General features: G+C 39.4%; 2 protein-coding genes across 2 annotated transcripts in view; one reads left to right on the top strand and one right to left on the bottom strand.

Annotated features, from left to right (window-relative positions):
- The window catches only part of KCNIP1 (potassium voltage-gated channel interacting protein 1), a gene marked incomplete at both ends in the record, with an annotated part of 437,431 nt that overhangs the window by 30,908 nt on the left and 388,309 nt on the right, over positions 1-18,214 (top strand). The window lies entirely within an intron of this gene.
- Positions 3,915-8,218, bottom strand: KCNMB1 (potassium calcium-activated channel subfamily M regulatory beta subunit 1; the record flags this gene model as incomplete). Its single annotated transcript, XM_082006328.1, has 3 exons — positions 7,892-8,218; positions 6,223-6,418; positions 3,915-4,184 (listed from the first exon to the last, which is right to left on the bottom strand). The coding sequence occupies exons 1-3, from the start codon at positions 8,026-8,028 to the stop codon at positions 3,915-3,917; spliced, it is 603 nt and encodes a 200-aa protein (XP_081862454.1). The 5' UTR covers positions 8,029-8,218.

Raw genomic sequence — 18,214 nt, 5'->3', positions numbered from 1 at the left:
AATATCTTTTCTAACTTCAAGCCAGCTTTTAAATTTGGAGTCATCCAGTTAACCCTACATGCTATTTTTTCTGTTATGGAAATTGCCAAAAGTAAAATATCTGAATTGTTTTCTATGGCTTCTGAGTAGTAAATAGTCTAGAGACCCCAAAGTGGTTTTGTTAAGTTTTTCCTCATTTCCTTATTTAAAAAATTAACACCCCCCCCCCCCCCCCCCCAAACCAAACAACTAAACCCTCCAAAAACTAAGAACGAAGTACTAGTTACCCACTTGGAAGATATTTTGTTGTCAAGTGCAGTGGGTTTATGCAATGAGTGAGGAATCTTTGGGGACCAGAGCCTTCTCTATGTTAACTGCCCTGTTTCTGCTTTGAGGATCAGGTGATAAAAATAGCACAAGTTAGCGGGGTGCTTAAATCAAAATTGTCAGAGGTAGCCAGAAGGTACCTGCTGTAGTCTGTGTACATTAAGAACATGCTGGTGACTCACAGGTGGCTTCTTAGCAAATCAGTGTCCCATAGGTTCCTCTTAAGCTGCCATTGTTGCTGCCTCGTCAAAGTTAGAGAAAGGTGATCTTATTAAAAGCTGAATCTACTTCATCCAGAAAAAATAACTTCCCATTTTTGGGATAAGCTTTCTTTTACAACCTTTTGCAATTGGGGTTTTGTTGTTTGTTTGTGTTTTTTGCGCCTTGGAGAAATGCTAATTCCCTCATATAGGGAATAGCTATGTATAGTCAAACAAATTGCAAGTATGCATTTTATTTTCAGCTGCTTGTACTGCCACTTCTCTTCCCCTGGCAGGAGTTTTAATGCTGTAATATATAACTTGATCATCTACTCTGCCTTGAGAAAATGAGTTGTGTACATCTGTCACTGCAATGGTCACTGCTTGTATTGAAGCACTTCTCAAAGGAAGTGTTTTGCTGGATCTCATAAAAATAGCATTTTATTTATAAAATTTATTGTAGACTTGATGGTATTATCCAATAATTTGAAAAAAAAAAAAACAAACAACCAAACCCCCCTAAAGACTCTATAGCTGCCTTGTGTGCTGCTGTAAGAAGCATAGAAAGTGTTATTAAAACTTCACTCTCTAGTGAATTACAACTTTTGCAGATGGAAGAATCAAAAAATATTTACAAAAGCTCAACAGTAATTCAGCAACCTTGTGCACTGTTAAAACACTTAGCTTTGACTTTAAGAAAAAGTGAAAGTGTGAAGGAGAAAGAATATCTCTGACTTCAACGTTAAACTTTCTGAGAAATGTTGAAAATAATCAGCACTATATACATGGGGAAACCATTATTTAAAAACAGGAACAGACTTCTGTAGTGCTTATACATTTTGTATGTGTTTTCTACATTAGAATACTTGGCTTTTTGCATTTAAATCCCCTGTTTCATTTGGGCAAAAGAGGAAGCTGAGTTTGGCCAGAGTCCAAAACAATGGAGTTTCCTAATTTTTGTGTGGTTTTTGCCCCTGCACCAGCTGTTTTCACTTGGAATAACTCCTACCCAAATAGGAAATACTACTTTATTGGAGAACAAAATTTTTGTGAGCTTTTTCTTCATATACTTGCAATGTGTACATGTTGGAGGGAAATAACTATTTTCATGTAATAATCACTTTATTTTTGGTAGAGGTAAATCTGGAGACGCAGCTTGCACGCTGAATAAATTGTCATCTACTGCTATCAGGGATAACTGGGAGCAGGGAGGTGAGGAAGATGTGGCGTTAGGGGGTGGTCTTAGGAGGCCAAGGTGGGTGTTGGAAGCAGGAGCTCCTGGTCTTCATGCTTCATGCTGAGCTCTGAGCTCAGCAAGATCAAGAGCTTTTGCTCTTCAGAGACAAGTTACTGGCTCATGAGTGAGGGGGGCGATGGGGACAATCAGTAGAAGGAACAGCAACACCCCAACATCCAGCCCTCACTCATCTCTGTGGAGCTGCGAGGGGAGCAAGGTGGTGGGGCCACTGATTTACTGGAATGAGTGTAAAGTAGTTATGAGCAAGTTTTAGTTTGCAAACTGAAGACTCTCTTTAAACTGCTGAAAAGAGAAATTTGGGGTAAAGCTTTGCAAGAGTCTATTAACTAAACCTCTTTACAGCTCGTTTGTTCCCCTTGTTTGGTACCAGTACAGTGCACTAGCTTCAACAAGCATCCTCCCCGTCTGATTATTATATTTTTAAGCAGTTACTGTACTCCTGCCTCAGCTTTTGGTGAACTAACAAAACAGGATCTCTTCCCCTTCCCATCCCATTGGCAAATGCCTGTACCTGTACCAGCTGGACTTTCACTTTCCTAAGTGACGAAGATGTATACACACAGCCTCGGATGCATTTCATGGAAGTGTTGTATGAAGATGTAAATACTTTCCTCCTTTTTATGGAAATAATTCTCATCCTATATTCATTTTTGGGTTTTGGTTCTTTATTTTTTTCTTTCGACACTTACATTGTCTGAATCTTAAGTACTAAATCAGGTAATTTTTCCTATTGTGGATTTCTAACAGATAACCATCTAGATTTTGCATGTTGAATGAGTGTGCTGATGTTAGTAACTGCTTTTTTTTTTTTTTTACTATCCTGGTCTAATTTTGATTTGCTTATCATGACGAAAAGCAAACTCTGACACTGTTCCATTAGTAATGTTCGAAAATGCACATAATGGATTAATATTTCAGCCGCCTTCTTTCTTACAATCAACAATAGAGAATTGTACCACGTTAATGAGAATAACTTTTTTCCTCTACAGTTAATGAATTTATATTTGTATCTAGGCCCTGAAATTTTCCTGTGAATGATAGCTACAGAGTGGTTCATGAGCTGTGTGATGAAAATGCTTGTACTAGTTGAGTCCCGATTGCCAGTCAAATACAGCATGCAGGAAGTATCTTGTGTTCCTCCTGGGTCCAGTAGCAACTTGAAAATTGGCTGAGAGAAACAGAGTTATTTTCAGAGAACAGAAAATATGTCTATATGTGCATCAGAGCATTCCTAAGAGTCTTGGCATTAGAAACAAACACATCTCTCTCTTGTGAAATATCTTTGTGCTAAGAATGCAGACTTCTGTGGTTATTAGATTACTGTATTTAGTAAGACGTCATGGATGTTTTCTACCACATAATCATATTCTTTATATTGTGACTTCCTTTCCTTAATAGTTTTGTAATATATGCAAATGGCAGGCAGGTCAAGGCCCTCAAGCCTTCCTTGAGTGCTACACTTGTTTCAAAGTAAAGCAAGGCTAAGATTTGAGTTAAATACAAAGACTTACTTCTAGTATAATCTTCTTTATTATACCCTATACTTTATGCATATATTTCATTATATGCAATTGTTGTTAGATGTTTAGAGTGCAAACTTTGTAATATCTGTGTGTATATATATGTATATTTTTGGGATTTGGGTGGCTTTTCCCCCCCTCTTCTTTCACATAAAGCAGAGAGATCAATGACTACAAATACTGCTTATTTTCTCAACAGATAAGAGTCTGCCATGAATACATACTGTATTGGTAATGTGCATCTGCCAGTAATGATGTATATGGACATGTCACCAAACGGTCTCAACCAGACAGAAAATTTAGGACTCTGTTTAAAATGTGGAACAAGAGTTTAATAGTAAACTTGAGTTGTAGCTCTGTATAGCAACTGTACCTCAGAAAGCCCAAGGAAACAAGAGATAGTAACTCAGTCTTTATTTTTATGAGGTATTTTCAGGCATTCCTGGGAATCAATTTTATATTTTGCCCTCATGTAATAGATTGCTATCCATAGTTGGTACAATTCAGTTTTTTGGAATGCCTGCCCTTGGACCGACACCTGGTATATTAAAAGCTACAAAGTGCAGATAAAGACAGGCAGAACAAAGGCATTTTAATATCATGCAACAATATATGCTAGATATCTATTTTCTACTGCCAAGCAGAAAGAACAGAAACATACTGACTAATTTTTACCAGAACAATAATCAGACATCCACCAGTAAACATGAGTGTAGGCCAAAGGAAAGCAAAGAGGAGGCCTTTGGGGTCATAAAGTCTGCTTAAAATGACATTGGTCTGCGTTCCTCCTGGGTCATAGTAGCATGGGAAAGTCTGGTATTTTTTGAAATTGCTTGCAATTGTTTCTATTCGTGCTTTAACTTCTTTAGAATTCTCCGACTTGCCTGGGACATACGAGCACTGGAATAAGAAATCAAGGTGTTTCATTATAATGAATACTCTAATACAAGGTTTGTAGTCAAGTCAGTAAAATAAACATGCTAGTACTGACAAAAAATGGTGTGGTTTAGCTAGCGTTCCTTGAGATAATCTTGGTTTCCTTATGTCCATAACCTATTTGCCATGCTTCCCTGTTTCTGTCAGTGTGTCTGTGCCCCCAGTCGGCAGACTTACAGATTGGAGTAATGTTGTTGGAAACCAATAATACATACGTGCTTGAAATAAAACTGCAGTCTTTGAGACTGTCACTTTATTATTACAGTGCCAAGCTTGGATTCCTAACAGAGCTTCTAGGCGGCACCACCGCAGCAGAAATGGCACACCACAATGCAGAAGTTTACAACTGGCTTGTCACTGTGCAGGAAAACAAAGTTGCTTCATTGTGCACCTCTGGTTGTAACTATTAGAAAAATAAGAGGAAAGCCTGGCTGTTGGAAGCTTCCTACTTGTCCTCCTAACACAGAACTATTTTGACCTGTAGTAATAATGCATATTCAGTCTTCAGTGGTAATACTGGTAGACTTTGAAGCACTCTTTCATTATCTTTTTTTTTGGATGTTCATAGCAGTTTCTTTTCTGCAACATTATTTTGCACACATAATAGTGCTTAGGTGTCTTAAGCTGAAAACTGGCCAAAGCAGAAAGGGGATGGATCTTGACCTGAAGGCTTGTACTTGCAGTAATGCAAACAGTGGGTAGGAAATCAGCATATCGTCTACTCTTGTAGCAAACAAGACACTTTTTTCAATCTACAGCGGTATTTTCTGCATTGCTACTTCGTATGTAGCTTTCCCTGCAATAGATGGTCTATGCCTATAAAGATCGGCAAAATTATCTTCAGCTTAAGTGTTTTATGCTATCAGATTTGCACTGTGTGAAACTAATCTATATAATTTCTTTAAGGTGATGAACACTTGTTTGTTCTGGGTTCTCAAACTGCTTCAGCCTTGGGCATCAAAGATCTGAATTTCACTTTATGTCCCTTTAGAGAGTGTTGAGATGGAATAAGGCCTCTGAAATACTCATGGTTTTGGAACTGAACCGAACCTGACCTTCCTTGGGCAGCATACCTGTAGGAGCACTTCTGGTTGTGGGATAGCAAGCCTAAAAATTTTGAGCTCTCTGCTGATTCCCAAGCGAAATGTTGGCAGGAACAAAAGGGTAACACCCTACTTTTCCCCCTTTCCTAATCTTTCACACACCTCTAAAGCCAAACGAATGCTGCATACCCACATTTCTGTTCCACCCATGGTCTGCGCTCACCCTTGGGGAAGACATCCCTAAAATGACTGACCAAAGGATGTCTACCGCAATACCCCGTGTCTCTGTGTTACACAGGCATTTCCTACAGCGCCACTGCCCTCTCCGTGAGTCCTGGTTTCTGCTGCCATGCTGGCCAGAAACAGTTGCAGACCAAACAAAAGACAAGTGAGTTTTCTGGGTGATCATCTTCCAAAATCACTGATTTGTTTCTTGTTTCTGTCTAAAATGTGCATCCTGTTCCCAACAGCACCCTCACTTCCTCGTTCTCCACTTTCTGTATTCCGTGCTTCATTTCACACACCTAAAATGGAAGTAAATTGGCATTTGTGCTCTTACTTTGAATGGTTTTTAACTTCAGGTATCTCCTGTGATAATTCAACAAGCAACTGAGCAAACCACATCTTACAAACTATTTCCTGTCATTGGTCTTCAACTTGGAGACTTACATATTTTTAAATTTTCATGAATGTTAAATATTCATGTTTAGTTGGTGTAATTCCTTAACAAGTATTAACTTAATGTTAATGTTTATATGATGTAATGTTTAAAACAAAATCCTCAACTGTGTAATTTCTGGTCTAAGCACAGAAAATATTGGTCTAAGCACAGACATTAACATGTAAAAGATGAACGACTCCTACTCTTACTCTGCTGCTTGGTTTAAGAAAAACACCCCTTCTCCTCATAGGTGTTAGATAGCAGCAGAGAGTGATTATTCGATCTGTGTTGCAAGTACCTTAGGATTTCTTTCCAGTGTATCTTCAGTCTGATACAGCATAACCTCTTGTCCTGAGGTTGTCAGATTAACCCACACCTGTAGACAGGGATACGGAAAGATATCCTCATCCTCTGAGCCTTCGCTGTTTGGGCAGGGAGCTTTGTCCTGGATATTGGCTTTGAGAACCTTGCACACAGTTTCTGTTGTCCAAACACTGCAAAAACAACACAAAAGATGTTGCTTTAAAATGCATTAGCAGCATCTGTTATGAGTTGCATGCTGGAGATGCATGTGTGTGTGCCAGCTGTAGGTGGTGGCATGGGTGGAGGTCATGGCTGCTTAGTCCTGATGCGGTACACTTCGCCCACCCCAAATCGATGGCTGCACCTGGAGAAGGGCTGCCATAGGAAAGCAGTGCAGGGAAGCATTTTTATTCTTGTTTGTTATGCATTCTATGCTTTGAAGTCAGATTCTAACCTCCTCTGTAACCAGTGTCGATACTATTCAAGAAAGAAAAATGGCTATGGGTTTTAATGTTTGGTAGGAAATATTTGGAAATGCAGTACACTTGATGCCTCAGAAATATTTTGACTAATTTCATTCAATAAGTCTCAGAATTAAAATAATTTTCGATGTTTTTCCCCCCGCCTTTTTTTTTTATTACATGGACTTTTTGCATTAATAAATAGTAGGATTTTGTCTGGCAAAAGTTCATTGTTTCCTGTTACTCATTCCTTTTTCTCAAAAATTACTCTTTTACTACTAATAACATAGTACGTTTTTGCTTACAGCAATACACTTTCGTGGGAAAAAATAAATAAATAGCTTCACTCTAGTTCTTAAGAAACTAATCTTTTTACATGCAGATGTCTTGTAATCAGGAGGCTGGAAAATAAATAAAAGGTAATTACTCTGTTTTAAAGATAATGTTTTTCAAACATTTTTGAGTTTAAAGGTGTTCTTAGCAAGAAGAATGAGGTGGATGTACTTGCTTTCTCTATCAAAATCTTCAAGCATGAAAAACTGACCTGCAGTCTTAGTCTTGCTACTTTTTTTTTGCAAGTTGATCTTGTGTGTGGAGGTAGAACTTGCAAAATGAAATAAAAATGTGGGTAGTAGTAATTTCTTCAGCGTTTGTTGTATTCTCCAACATTTGCTGTGGTAGACTGCTGTTGAAGGTGCTTGCTTCTTATGATGGTTGATTTGGAAGTAAGATATATATTCTCAACTGAACAATTTTACCATGACTTCTGTTGATCAAGTTTTTATAGTTTTACTAAAAACAACACACTGTCCTGCACATGGAAAAGCTTTTTTTTTTTTCATTTATGCAAGACTTAGCTTTCCATTATCAATCTTTGATAAGCATTTTTTTATTTTACATGTTTTCATAGTAAAAATAACTAGTTTCATAACATGTTTTCATGTTTTGTTTTAGTCTGTTCTCCTTCTAGCTCTGAAAATGGTAATTTCTGCTTTCTTATGCTTACCTGTAAATGCCAGATGACTTCTTGGCTCACTTTTTTCTTTCTCTTTTTTTCCCATCTTAAATTCTTATGAGCTCTTCAAGCATATGTTGTTTATTTGTTGTACAACATACATATTTCTGCACTGTTTTAATAATTGTATTTGATGCTGACAGGAAAAAAAAATAGCTTTGTATTCATAAACAAATGGCTGTTATTACCTTTTAGTGTAGAATGGCACAATGGTGATCCCAATAAAAAAGTACATCATCATGGAGCACGCGACCATTCCCAGCCCCAAGCACAGGGCTCTTGTCTCCCCTCGCTTCTGTGCGGTCACCAACTTTTTTCCCAACATGATTGAGAGTTGTGAAATCTGAACTATCTCTGTCTGGTATAAAATAAAATACAGAAAAGAGGGAAAACATGAGTAGGATTGGCTATAGGTATCGCAGTTGTGTAAAAAGTTTCTGAAATATATCGTATTCCATGGAGGGACAGTCCCATTTTTGCACAAACTAGAATTTAAAAAAAAGTTACTGTGTTTTTTTTATCTGTAGACTCCTTTTTTACTTTCTGACATTTGCCATTTAATGCTCTAACAAGTGTGTGTGTGGGGAGGTTAGGAGATGGGGTGGAAAAACCCGATTACTACTTGGGAGAATTCTGCTAACAGGCCAATTGTCTTAAGCTTCTCTGAAGTAGGTGATGCTGTGTTGTGTGTTGGTAAGTGCTGCATGAAGGGAAAATCTTGCCACAGTAGAATCCTTTTTACATTATAGCTTTTCTTCTGGATTAGTCTGAAATGTGGTTGTTTTATTTCAAAAGAGCTGAAATAATTTAAAATTTAGCATTTGAGATGCTTGGTTCTGACTTCTGCATGTTCATTGTTTGGCCTTGTCCATTCAGGGATGCTCAAAACTTGATGTCTGATCAACTAGCAGAGAAAAGCTGTGTTTTCTAGACAGCAGTAGTATAATGCCACAAAACACAACGGAACAGGATCAGAAAACACAGCAGTTAAAACTGCTATCATTTCACCACAAGCACGGCGTCAGAACCACTGCCGGTGCTAGAAGGAGAGTGCAAACAGTGAAGTGTTGGTGTAAAACCGGGGAAACTCTTAGGCAGAGCTCTGATCTTGAGACTCTCGGGACTGGCATTTTTTTCCCCACTCCCTTGCCAAATAGCACTTTAAATTATCTCGCTAATGCTTTGATAAAGAGAATCTGAAAAGAACTGCTCTGAATCAATATGCCATTAAATCATTATGACTGATGTATAGGATTAATATATAAATGAGCCATAACAGTCGCTGAGAGTTTAACCCATCACCAGTATCTGTTGCACTTACAGCTGCACCTGGAGGTTTGTGGGGTTTTGTTTTTTCATGAAAACATGGTGCGAGCCATAGATATGGCAGATGACAAGAACGGCAAGATTTGTGTGGGGTTTTTTGGGAGAAGGGAGGAAAGCAGAGCAGGAGAAAGGGAAAATGTTATGTACATGCTGCAACAGGTTTCAGTCCTGTTGTCATGTGCGAGACAACAGTGCACAGCTTCATGCAGTAGTTGGTGCATTTTCAGGATTTCAGCTTCAGGTGTGTGCAACTATTTAGTGTTTATCCTTACTGGCTGGCCTTCAGGACAGTGTGGTCCCTGCCTAAATCCACCTGTGTTCAGCAAGTACTGAGACTTAAGTACTTATAATACAATATAAGAAGCACAAGCCACAGTTAGCGAATAGGCTCTTCAGGTCAACCATGAGTTGATAGTCTCCAGCTGCCCCAGGCTGGCAGAGCTGTGGTGTTACCGCAGCACTGAGTGTGGTGAAAGATGGGATAAAGACACCATCAGCTCTGCAGAGAAAGAATGTGAATAGAATCTGAATGGTCCTTTCTTTCCTATTAGTTTTGCCTTTCACTGGTAAAAGTGCCTTACTTTGTTTAATGATCAAAGGAAAAAAGTATTTGAACATTAAAATGCTACTGGTTTTAGACTACTATAACACCTGAATGTTAGTGTTGTTAATAATAAAACTATAGAAGTCTATGGGCAGTAAAACAGCTTTGGTCATTTAGCATAACTTGGGGCTAGCTACAGAATTTTTTAAGTGTATGTCTTGAAGTTGCTAGTACACGATACCGGAATGAAAGACTGTTCTGTGACCTTAGGAACAAAAGGAGTTCTCATTGGAATACTGAATTTTGTCCAGTTCTATATTTAATTCCACTTTAAATAAAACATCAATATTCACTGTGAATTTTGCATACAGCATTTTCAGGGGGATTGTTTTTCTTATGGCCATGTATAATCATGTATAATTCACTGTCGTTATAAGAAGCATCTTGAAAATTGCCCTAAGATGAACCTTACCTGCTTACTGGCATTTGAGTTTAATTTAGAATGTGAGCTAACGCCCTTAAATAAGGCAATATTGTGTTTTTCTTGGTCTGTAGAGCTATAAATAGAACATGTGGCATCGAGCACTGTCAGCGTGCTCGTGCTGTGCCTGCATACTTCTGTATAACCATGCACAGAGGCACGTGCACCCTGTGAGGAAACCTGGGTAAATGTCAGTAGTGACTGCTCCTTGGAAACTTCTGCCATTTCTTTTAGTTCTCTGGGGAAAAAGTGGAATTAGCATTTTCAAAAACCAAAGAACTCCAAAATATTTACAACATTGGAACACTGTACAACACACCACCTTAAGAACAGTAGATATTAAACTGACTCTCCTTTACCTGTTGTGCTGCCTGGTCAGAAAATGGAATAAAGGAGCATCATCGGTGCTCGAGCATGCATCCTGAGACCACGCGGTACCTGAGTGGCAGTTCCTTATAACACAGTGGGAAGCTAATGACAGACAAGTGAAAACCTGTGTGGTTAGCAAGAAGTTCTTACATACAGTAACAATGATTAATCTTTAATTAGTTCTGTAGGAAAATGGAAAAGTGAAAGATTGGTACTTGCCACCATGACTTGTGGAAAACTTTGACTGGCCTAGTGCTGTTAATCTCTTGTGTGTTAGATGAACCATAGTAGTTATGCTGAGAAATGGTGAGGTAATCAGACCCCTTATTACATGGAAAACACGAACTGTGGGCCTTTTTTAACCAAAGAATTAGTAAGAAATGTGATCGGCCCATCAGTCTGCTTGAATGTCAGCCACACATGCAGCAGAAGCACCAGTAAACTCATCTTTCCTAGTCATTTTAAGCTGACAGATTACCTCTTTAAGAGACATAAGGAATTTGCATGTGTAAATTGGAAATTTTCACAAGTGGCCAAGAGGTTTTCGCAGCATTATGTGCAGTGTTGTTCCTCACCTCGACACCAGTTGCGCTGCCTGACCCTGGTTCTCTGCGTAGGCTGCTGGGTGATCCTGTTTGCCTCTGCTCCCCAAGTTCAAATGTCTGCTCCGCCCTACAGAGTAAAAGGACATATAAATTATGCAGAGAATGTTAACACAAAAGATTGGTCTAAAAATATCTCACGGAGTGCTTCTATAAACATAAAAAATAACCGGCTAGGTCTTCAGGCAGTGTAAATCAGAGGTGCTCATATCACTGTTGTGTTGCTGCACCAGATTAACTGTTAATGTGATCCTTAAAACTGAAAGACATACTTCCTGGTGCATTTTCTTATGCTTTAAAATTGATAGGGCCAGAAAAATCTGTAACACTTTCATGCATGTGCAGAATAATTTAAAAGAAAACCTGAGTCAGTGAAGGAAACCCCATGTGGATTTTTTTTTCTTTCATATATAAATATTCTTATGTTCTTGTGCTGAAAATCCTGCATTTTCTGGCTCTCCAGAACAAAGGAATGCTGCGTGCATATAGAAAAACATATTTATTTGGAATTTCCCCATTGTTTAAAAGGTTAAATTTTTTCACGTTAAAAACTGTTGTCCCCTGTCTCCTAGCTCTGTCAATGTGTATTAGGAGGAGTGCTGAAAGAGCTAATTAAGTGTTTCCTCTGACAAATAGTTCAGTCTTTGAAAAATGAAGCACTGCAGAGGACTGGATTGGCCCAGGAAGTCTCTGAGCATATTTGAATTGGAAGATGTTGAAGTGTATAGCGTGGGTTTTAGTCTAGCCTTCAAGAGCAAATCTAAATGTATCTTTTGCACTGAAGATTGTGGGGTGCCTCCGTAATTATTATGAAAATATAAGCTCCAAATCTTTTCATAATGTTCCCTCTTCCTAATCTTCTTCAGTCTAGTTAAATTATACAGTACATTAGCTGTGCAATTTCAATGTATAATCACTGCATTGACAGCTGCTGGTGATAATCCTAGGGATGCCATCTGCTCAGGTTTGGAATAGTCCCCCGTTTTGATTAGTAGACTTGTTTGATACTCAGTGGGAAGTCTCTGCCTCGTCATCCCCCATCTCTCAAGGAGTTTCCAGTGCTGTGACCTCTGTGAGTTCGGATGGAGCCTCTGTCTTGGGCTATTCAGGCTGCTCTTAACTTGGGTATGGCAGTTTTGGTAGCACTGATGAATTCATCTTGCTCACTTGCAGAAGAAAGGGTGCTAAACCCTTCTCTCAATTTTAAGTTGTGAATAAATATTAACAGTGAGCTAGTAATTTTTTTTTGAGATGGTTTATCCTACACCGTATGGTGAATTTCCAGTGAGCATTTATGTGTTGCTTTCAGATGAGCATCAAGTGCTATACTACATCATACCAGGAAGAGTGATGCAAGTCATCCATATCTCTGAAGCAATGAGGAGTTTTTAAACAGGTCTGGACACTTTGGCTATTTTGTGTGCAGAGGCAGTAGAAGCCATTTGCTTTCTCCTATCAAGTGCCAACTTAATAGTCACCTTGTTTTTTTCTCAAAACACATTGTGTGGACAACATAAAAATTGCTGGCTTTGCTGTGTCTGTAAGAGGAGCATACTATTTGTTGCCAGTTTGTTGGCCAAGTGCTTTGTGTGGGAACCAGAAGGCAATTGTAAGTTTTAGATCTGCAAATATGAGCTCTGTACTGGTTGTGCTACTGTGGCAGAGCTGCACGGCTTGCATATTTACTGCTGTCTCTGAGTAGAATTAGTTTGACCACTCACACTTGCCTACCTGTTTCCATGAGTGTTTCAACACTGCTTAGATTCCTCTTCCTTTCTGCTCCAATCCTGCCTCATCCTTTTCTCATCTACTGCCCCACAGCTTACACCCCGGACAACAGGCCTGAAGTCAAAACTACATTTGCATTGGCACTTGCTTTCCCTCTCCCCACCCTCCATTTCCTACTCTGGCATTTATACCCATTTCTTGCTGGTAACAGGTCTGCCTTTGCCAGAGGTGCTGGAGCCAGGGAACACTGGTGTTCTTCACTGCAAATTGATAAGAACCCATTACTTAAAAAGCATTCTGTGCATCTGAGACCACAAATACTGTGTGTGTTACAAAATAAGGTGATGCTGAATCTCAATGGAAATGTGCACGGAAAAGATTCTGCCGTGTACTCACGCAGCTGTCTCAGAAACCTGAAGCAGCAATATTTGACTGTGTAACATGATACGATTACACTTATTTTTACAAAACACACTGTATCTTTTTGCTTTATTAATGAACTTTTTACCTGATGTGACACTAGAGTGAATTAAAAAAGTTGGCTTTTTTGTTTTAAAAAAAAAATTATGCAGCTGTTTAAGAGTAATTCTGTTAGCTTTTAAACCTGGTGGTTCTCAAAAAAAGGAAAAAAGTTACTTGCTTAGTTCAGCAGTTCTGAAATCTTTCTAGAATGCTTCTGCACTTAAAAATAAATTTCTAGACTGCTTCTGCACTTCTTAAATAAATCAATTTAAGAGTAGATTTCAGGGAAGCCTGAAAGAGTTCAAGTGCCTGGTTCCTCTGTAACTTAGAGGTAGAAAAGCAGAGCCTCTAAAGGAATCCTGAACACCCAAAGCCATGAAACTCCTAAAAGTAAAGGCGTATTTGCTGTTAAAATGAATAAAAGCTATGATCTCATATGGGATGCAGACTCCTAATTTGTGAAAATATTACTGTTAATGATGTTATTAATTATGGAGAATTATCAGATTGTATCCAGTTACAAAAGGGAGAACAACTTAACTTTTCTGTTTCATGGGGGCTATCTGGGCTCTCCTCCGTAGTACTGCAGATCTAAATCTAAATCTCATTCTAAAATGATTGTTACTTCCAAAACCACTGTACTTTTCCAAACCAAAAGCTATTGCATGCTCCCAAGGAAAAACAGTTGCTTAGAAATATACTTACTATTTTTGATGAAATGCTTCTTTCTCTGATGAAAAAACTTCTTTTATATGGCAGACTTGGGATAGTAGTGGAACTTAGAGCTGAAAGGGCTCCCCCCCACCCCCACCCCCACCCCCACCCCCCCCCCGTACTTCTCTGGGTTTGCTTTGCTGTGGCTGAACTCCTAACTTAGTTCCCCTATTACGAAGCTTTCTGTAACCATAAATGGTAAGGTATGAGAGAGCACTGTCCTTTTTGAGATTAATTGCTGAAAACCAGGAAGCCACAATATTAAGACCAACTACAGCTGAAGAGACTGAGTTTTCTCATACCCTAGGGCCCCTTTACCACGTATCCTGGTGGATTTCTCTTATGCTATGGTCTTGCTCCTTTTGTACGGCTCTTTAGTTTAGAAATCTGACAGGTCTTTTGGGTAAGGTTTAAGGAAGTAACTGTATCGATGACCCATGGTACTGATTCTTAATGCCTAAGCTATTAACAGCTGTGTGTGAATGCTTTGTTTTGGTCAGTTTGGATGCAACAGATGCTAGAATTTTGACTGTATATTGGAGCCCTATAGACAAGAACAAAGCATCCATCATGCCGTAGATACATGAGTGTCAGCATGTTCCTCTAGCCAAAAAATCCAAGTGTGCTTCTGGGGCATATAAAAAGATGACTTTTAGCAGAGAGCTTCAGAGAAGAGCTAATTTTTTTTTTTTTGAAAGCGGGAAACTGTTTTACTGTGACACTAAAGGAATTGAAATGAGTTAATCCAGTGAAAGCATTAAGTGTGTTCTAAGCATTGTAAATAAGGGCAGGATCCACTCCACCCTGCCTTTAGGTATCTAATAATTAGCTGGTTTGGCTTAAGCTGGTCTTCTGGGCTTGCTTTTTGTAAAAAATTTGAAGCTGGCATGTTCAGAGAGTTCATGCTGTCTGAAGATAACAGATGAATCTCCCCCAAAAGGACCTTTTCTATTATTATTGATGCAGAAGAGAGCACACAAAGTTAACTTGGATTTAGATAACTGGCTGTTAGACACTTAAAACTAAGTAAGATGAAGCCTGCTACCATCATCTAGATCAGAAAGATTTATGATCACAGTCGTTTTTTAATATTTGAGAAGTGATGTAGCTAAATTTAAAGAATGACATTTGAAGGTTGGAAAACGAGCCTTATGAACAAAACTTATTCTCAGATAGAATGTGATCTGGCTGGCTGGAGTTTTCTATCATTTTTTGATCCTTAGGAAAAAAGACTGGGTGTTTCAAAGATGCAGGCTCTGGCTGAAGCAGAAGTCATGCTTTTAAGGAGGGATTTATTAAAAATTATTTTTGGGCTGTGTGATTCAGGATTCAAGGTAGAAAACAAGGTAACCCCTGCTGACTTAAATTGATGAATCGCCAACTCTTGCTGTCTCTTCCGACAGCTCTCCTTAACTCTAATGGCTAATACACATGGATCAATTTTTAACTGCTGCACTAAGGAGTTCTACTGCAAAATTAACACAAAACTTGTGGATTCTACAGGCAAAACCAAGATTACATTTTTTAAAGCTCCTCAGTGTACTGAAGGTGGTAGAATGTTTTGGCTCAGTTTGAGGTGCGTGGGTCATTTATTTGAGACAGATGCTGTGCTCCAAGTCTGGTGCTATACATTCATTACCTTGTCCTCGTTTCTTTTCCGCTCATGTGTGCTGCAAGCTGTGCAAGTCCGGGGGGCCGCTGGCTCTCGGAGAACTAACCTGATAAAATGCCGTGGGTGTGCTGAAGGGAGGTGCGGTGCTGACACCCACTTCTAACCTTGGGATATTTTGATGCGCCACTGACCTGCACAGTGATGTGTATGCATGAGCGCTGTATCAATGGCAAGCCAAATGTTTGTTGTATCATAAACTGTGATTCTGTATTACAGTCTAAAATAGCCTCTGTCTTATTAAAATGACACAGAATTTTTTTTTCAACTTGAGGAGAGGGAGGAAAAAAGAACTATCTGGTGATTGAAATCACCATGCGCTTTTACCCCGGTGCTCCTTTTCCCTGCAGGAGCTGCTGTGCTTGCTCCTCCTCTAGCCTTGCTCCTGGCTGTCATGGTGGGACACAATGAACCTCCTTGCCGGCTTGTTCAAGGCAGGATTTTCCTGGTCTCGGAGGAGCATGGGACTGGCTGTAGCCTCTGCATGAGGAACTGCTGCTGGCACGCTAATTCACTGCTGCTTCGCAAGCAAGGTAACTGGCGATGCCCAGTTTCTCCTGGCCTTACACTGACCCAGAGAGGGGTTGTGGGGTCCTTGCTGGGAAGGCCGAGTTCCTGAGGGTGCTCTTTGAGTATGTGTGGCAGAATGAATCGAGGCCAGTTAGGGTCAGCTGGAGCTAAAGGCAGCGGCCCCTGTTGGTCTTGGATCCTTTTGCAAGTACTAGTTTATATCCAAGATAAAAAATTTTACAGGGGCCTTCCCAAGCCTTACTTGAGGTGCTACTTTAACGTTTGATCCCTGACTATAATTGGGGGAAGAAAAAGGGAAGACAAACAATGTCGGAGTAGGCTTTTCTGAACTTCAGGTACTCTGTTTTGAATCTGAACAAGTTTGTTTTCAATGTCTTGCTTCCCACTTATTTTATTCCGATGTATTAAACACTTTGGCCAAGGCCAAAATAAATTAAATTTGAGGGATAATTTCCCCATGATTCTTTAAAAAATGAGTAATGCTTCAGCTTAGAAAAAACTGCTGTGACTTAAGTTAGTGAAGTATCTACCCTTGCAATTATCAGTCTCCAGAACTGCAAGAAGCTATTGGACAAATGAAAGAGAATGAAGTATTTCTGAGGAGTTATTTTCTCTGTAAGTGCTAGTGGAAGAAAAAATGTGGGAGAGAAGGCATATGGCTCTGAAAGAGAAATTGTGTAAACATTGGCATGCAAGTATTGTAGCTCTGTTTTGTAAATAAAAATATGAAGGGACTGTAAATATTACAACAGTCGTTGGAGAAAAGAGTTCTGGTGTTTATTTGCTCTACTACTCTGTAACGAGTACTCTAACCATTGTCCTTTGTGCACCATCTGTACTGTGCTTTGTTCCAGCCCCCTGTTGTTTCTGATGGGGTCTGGTCATCGCAGGTGTGTGTTAGTTCAGAGGACTTTTAACTCTCCCAAGGAATCAGACTGACTTTGCTGTGATTCTAAAGCTGCAAGAAAGCTCAAGAGCATCTGGTTCGACTGCACGTGCTCGTGAACAGTTTGTTGCTGTGATGTCACATGATTTAGACTGCTTTTGTATTTGCAGGTGATCTGTTAGGCATTAGGCTGTCCTATGTAACAGGTGGATCTTGCTGGAAGCCCTAGTCAGAGTATATAAATAGTGTCTGTGGGCAAGCAGAAGTGATGTGAATTTGCAAGCTGTAAACTCCCTTTTGGCTCTAATTTAAAGAGCAGTTCAGGAGTTAAAAAGGGGAAAGGGCGGGGGGGGGAAGGCAGTATCCTTTTAGTTAGTCGGAACTGCTTATTCCATTCTTCTAAGCTGATCATCCATAAGATCCATAAGGGTTGTTTTCATGTTAGGGCATAAGAAAAACTTAATGGCTGTGAGACAGAGCCAGTTTAATAAGTACTGACGTTTTATTTCCAGGACTTTGTTGCTTCTAAAGAATCAGTGAGCTGTGAAATGAGAACAGTTGTTTGGATCTTCAGAGCGCTCTGCTTAAGTTATTAGCTCCCCCCTTCCTAATTGGAACATATTCACAGTGTAGTACATTGTCATTTTTAATGGGCATCATAAAGAGAAGCTGTGGCTCTTGAACAAGGAACAGTCACATACTAAAAATTATGAGAGTTAGAAGGAGGAGGATGTCCTAAATGTTGGCATGTTAAATCAGGCACAGGCAAACTTTAGGACTTGGCTGCTTCCTTCCGTTTAAGTAACTAAGTTAATTAACTGTTTGTTGGACTGGCTGATAGCTCACCAGTTTCATGAGGGCTCAAGAGTCCTCACAAGTTGTCACATAGGTACATAAGCAGGGATTTTCAATTGTTTGTTTGACCTCCAACTTCACAGTGTGGTGGCTGTGTGCTTGTGACAATTCATTGAGTGAAAGGTAGTTTACTATGATGGGGCTCCCTGTGATGTGTTGTACCTGTAGTAAAGCACAACGTTATGGTAGGACTTCATTTCTCTCTGAAGTTACTGAAGGTAGAGAGGATACTTGCCAGTTTGCTGCATCCAACCCTCTGTGGATACATACTGACTGATTGCAGAGAATAAGGGCATATGCTCTTTTCTCAGTTTGGACCTTGTGTGTGTAATTGCTTCTTAACA

Source organism: Phaethon aethereus (genome assembly GCF_964289735.1).
Source record: "Phaethon aethereus genome assembly, chromosome: 14".
Lineage (NCBI taxonomy): Eukaryota > Metazoa > Chordata > Aves > Phaethontiformes > Phaethontidae > Phaethon > Phaethon aethereus.
Note: the sequence above shows the minus strand (reverse complement) of the source record. Positions and strands in the feature narration are given on the sequence as shown.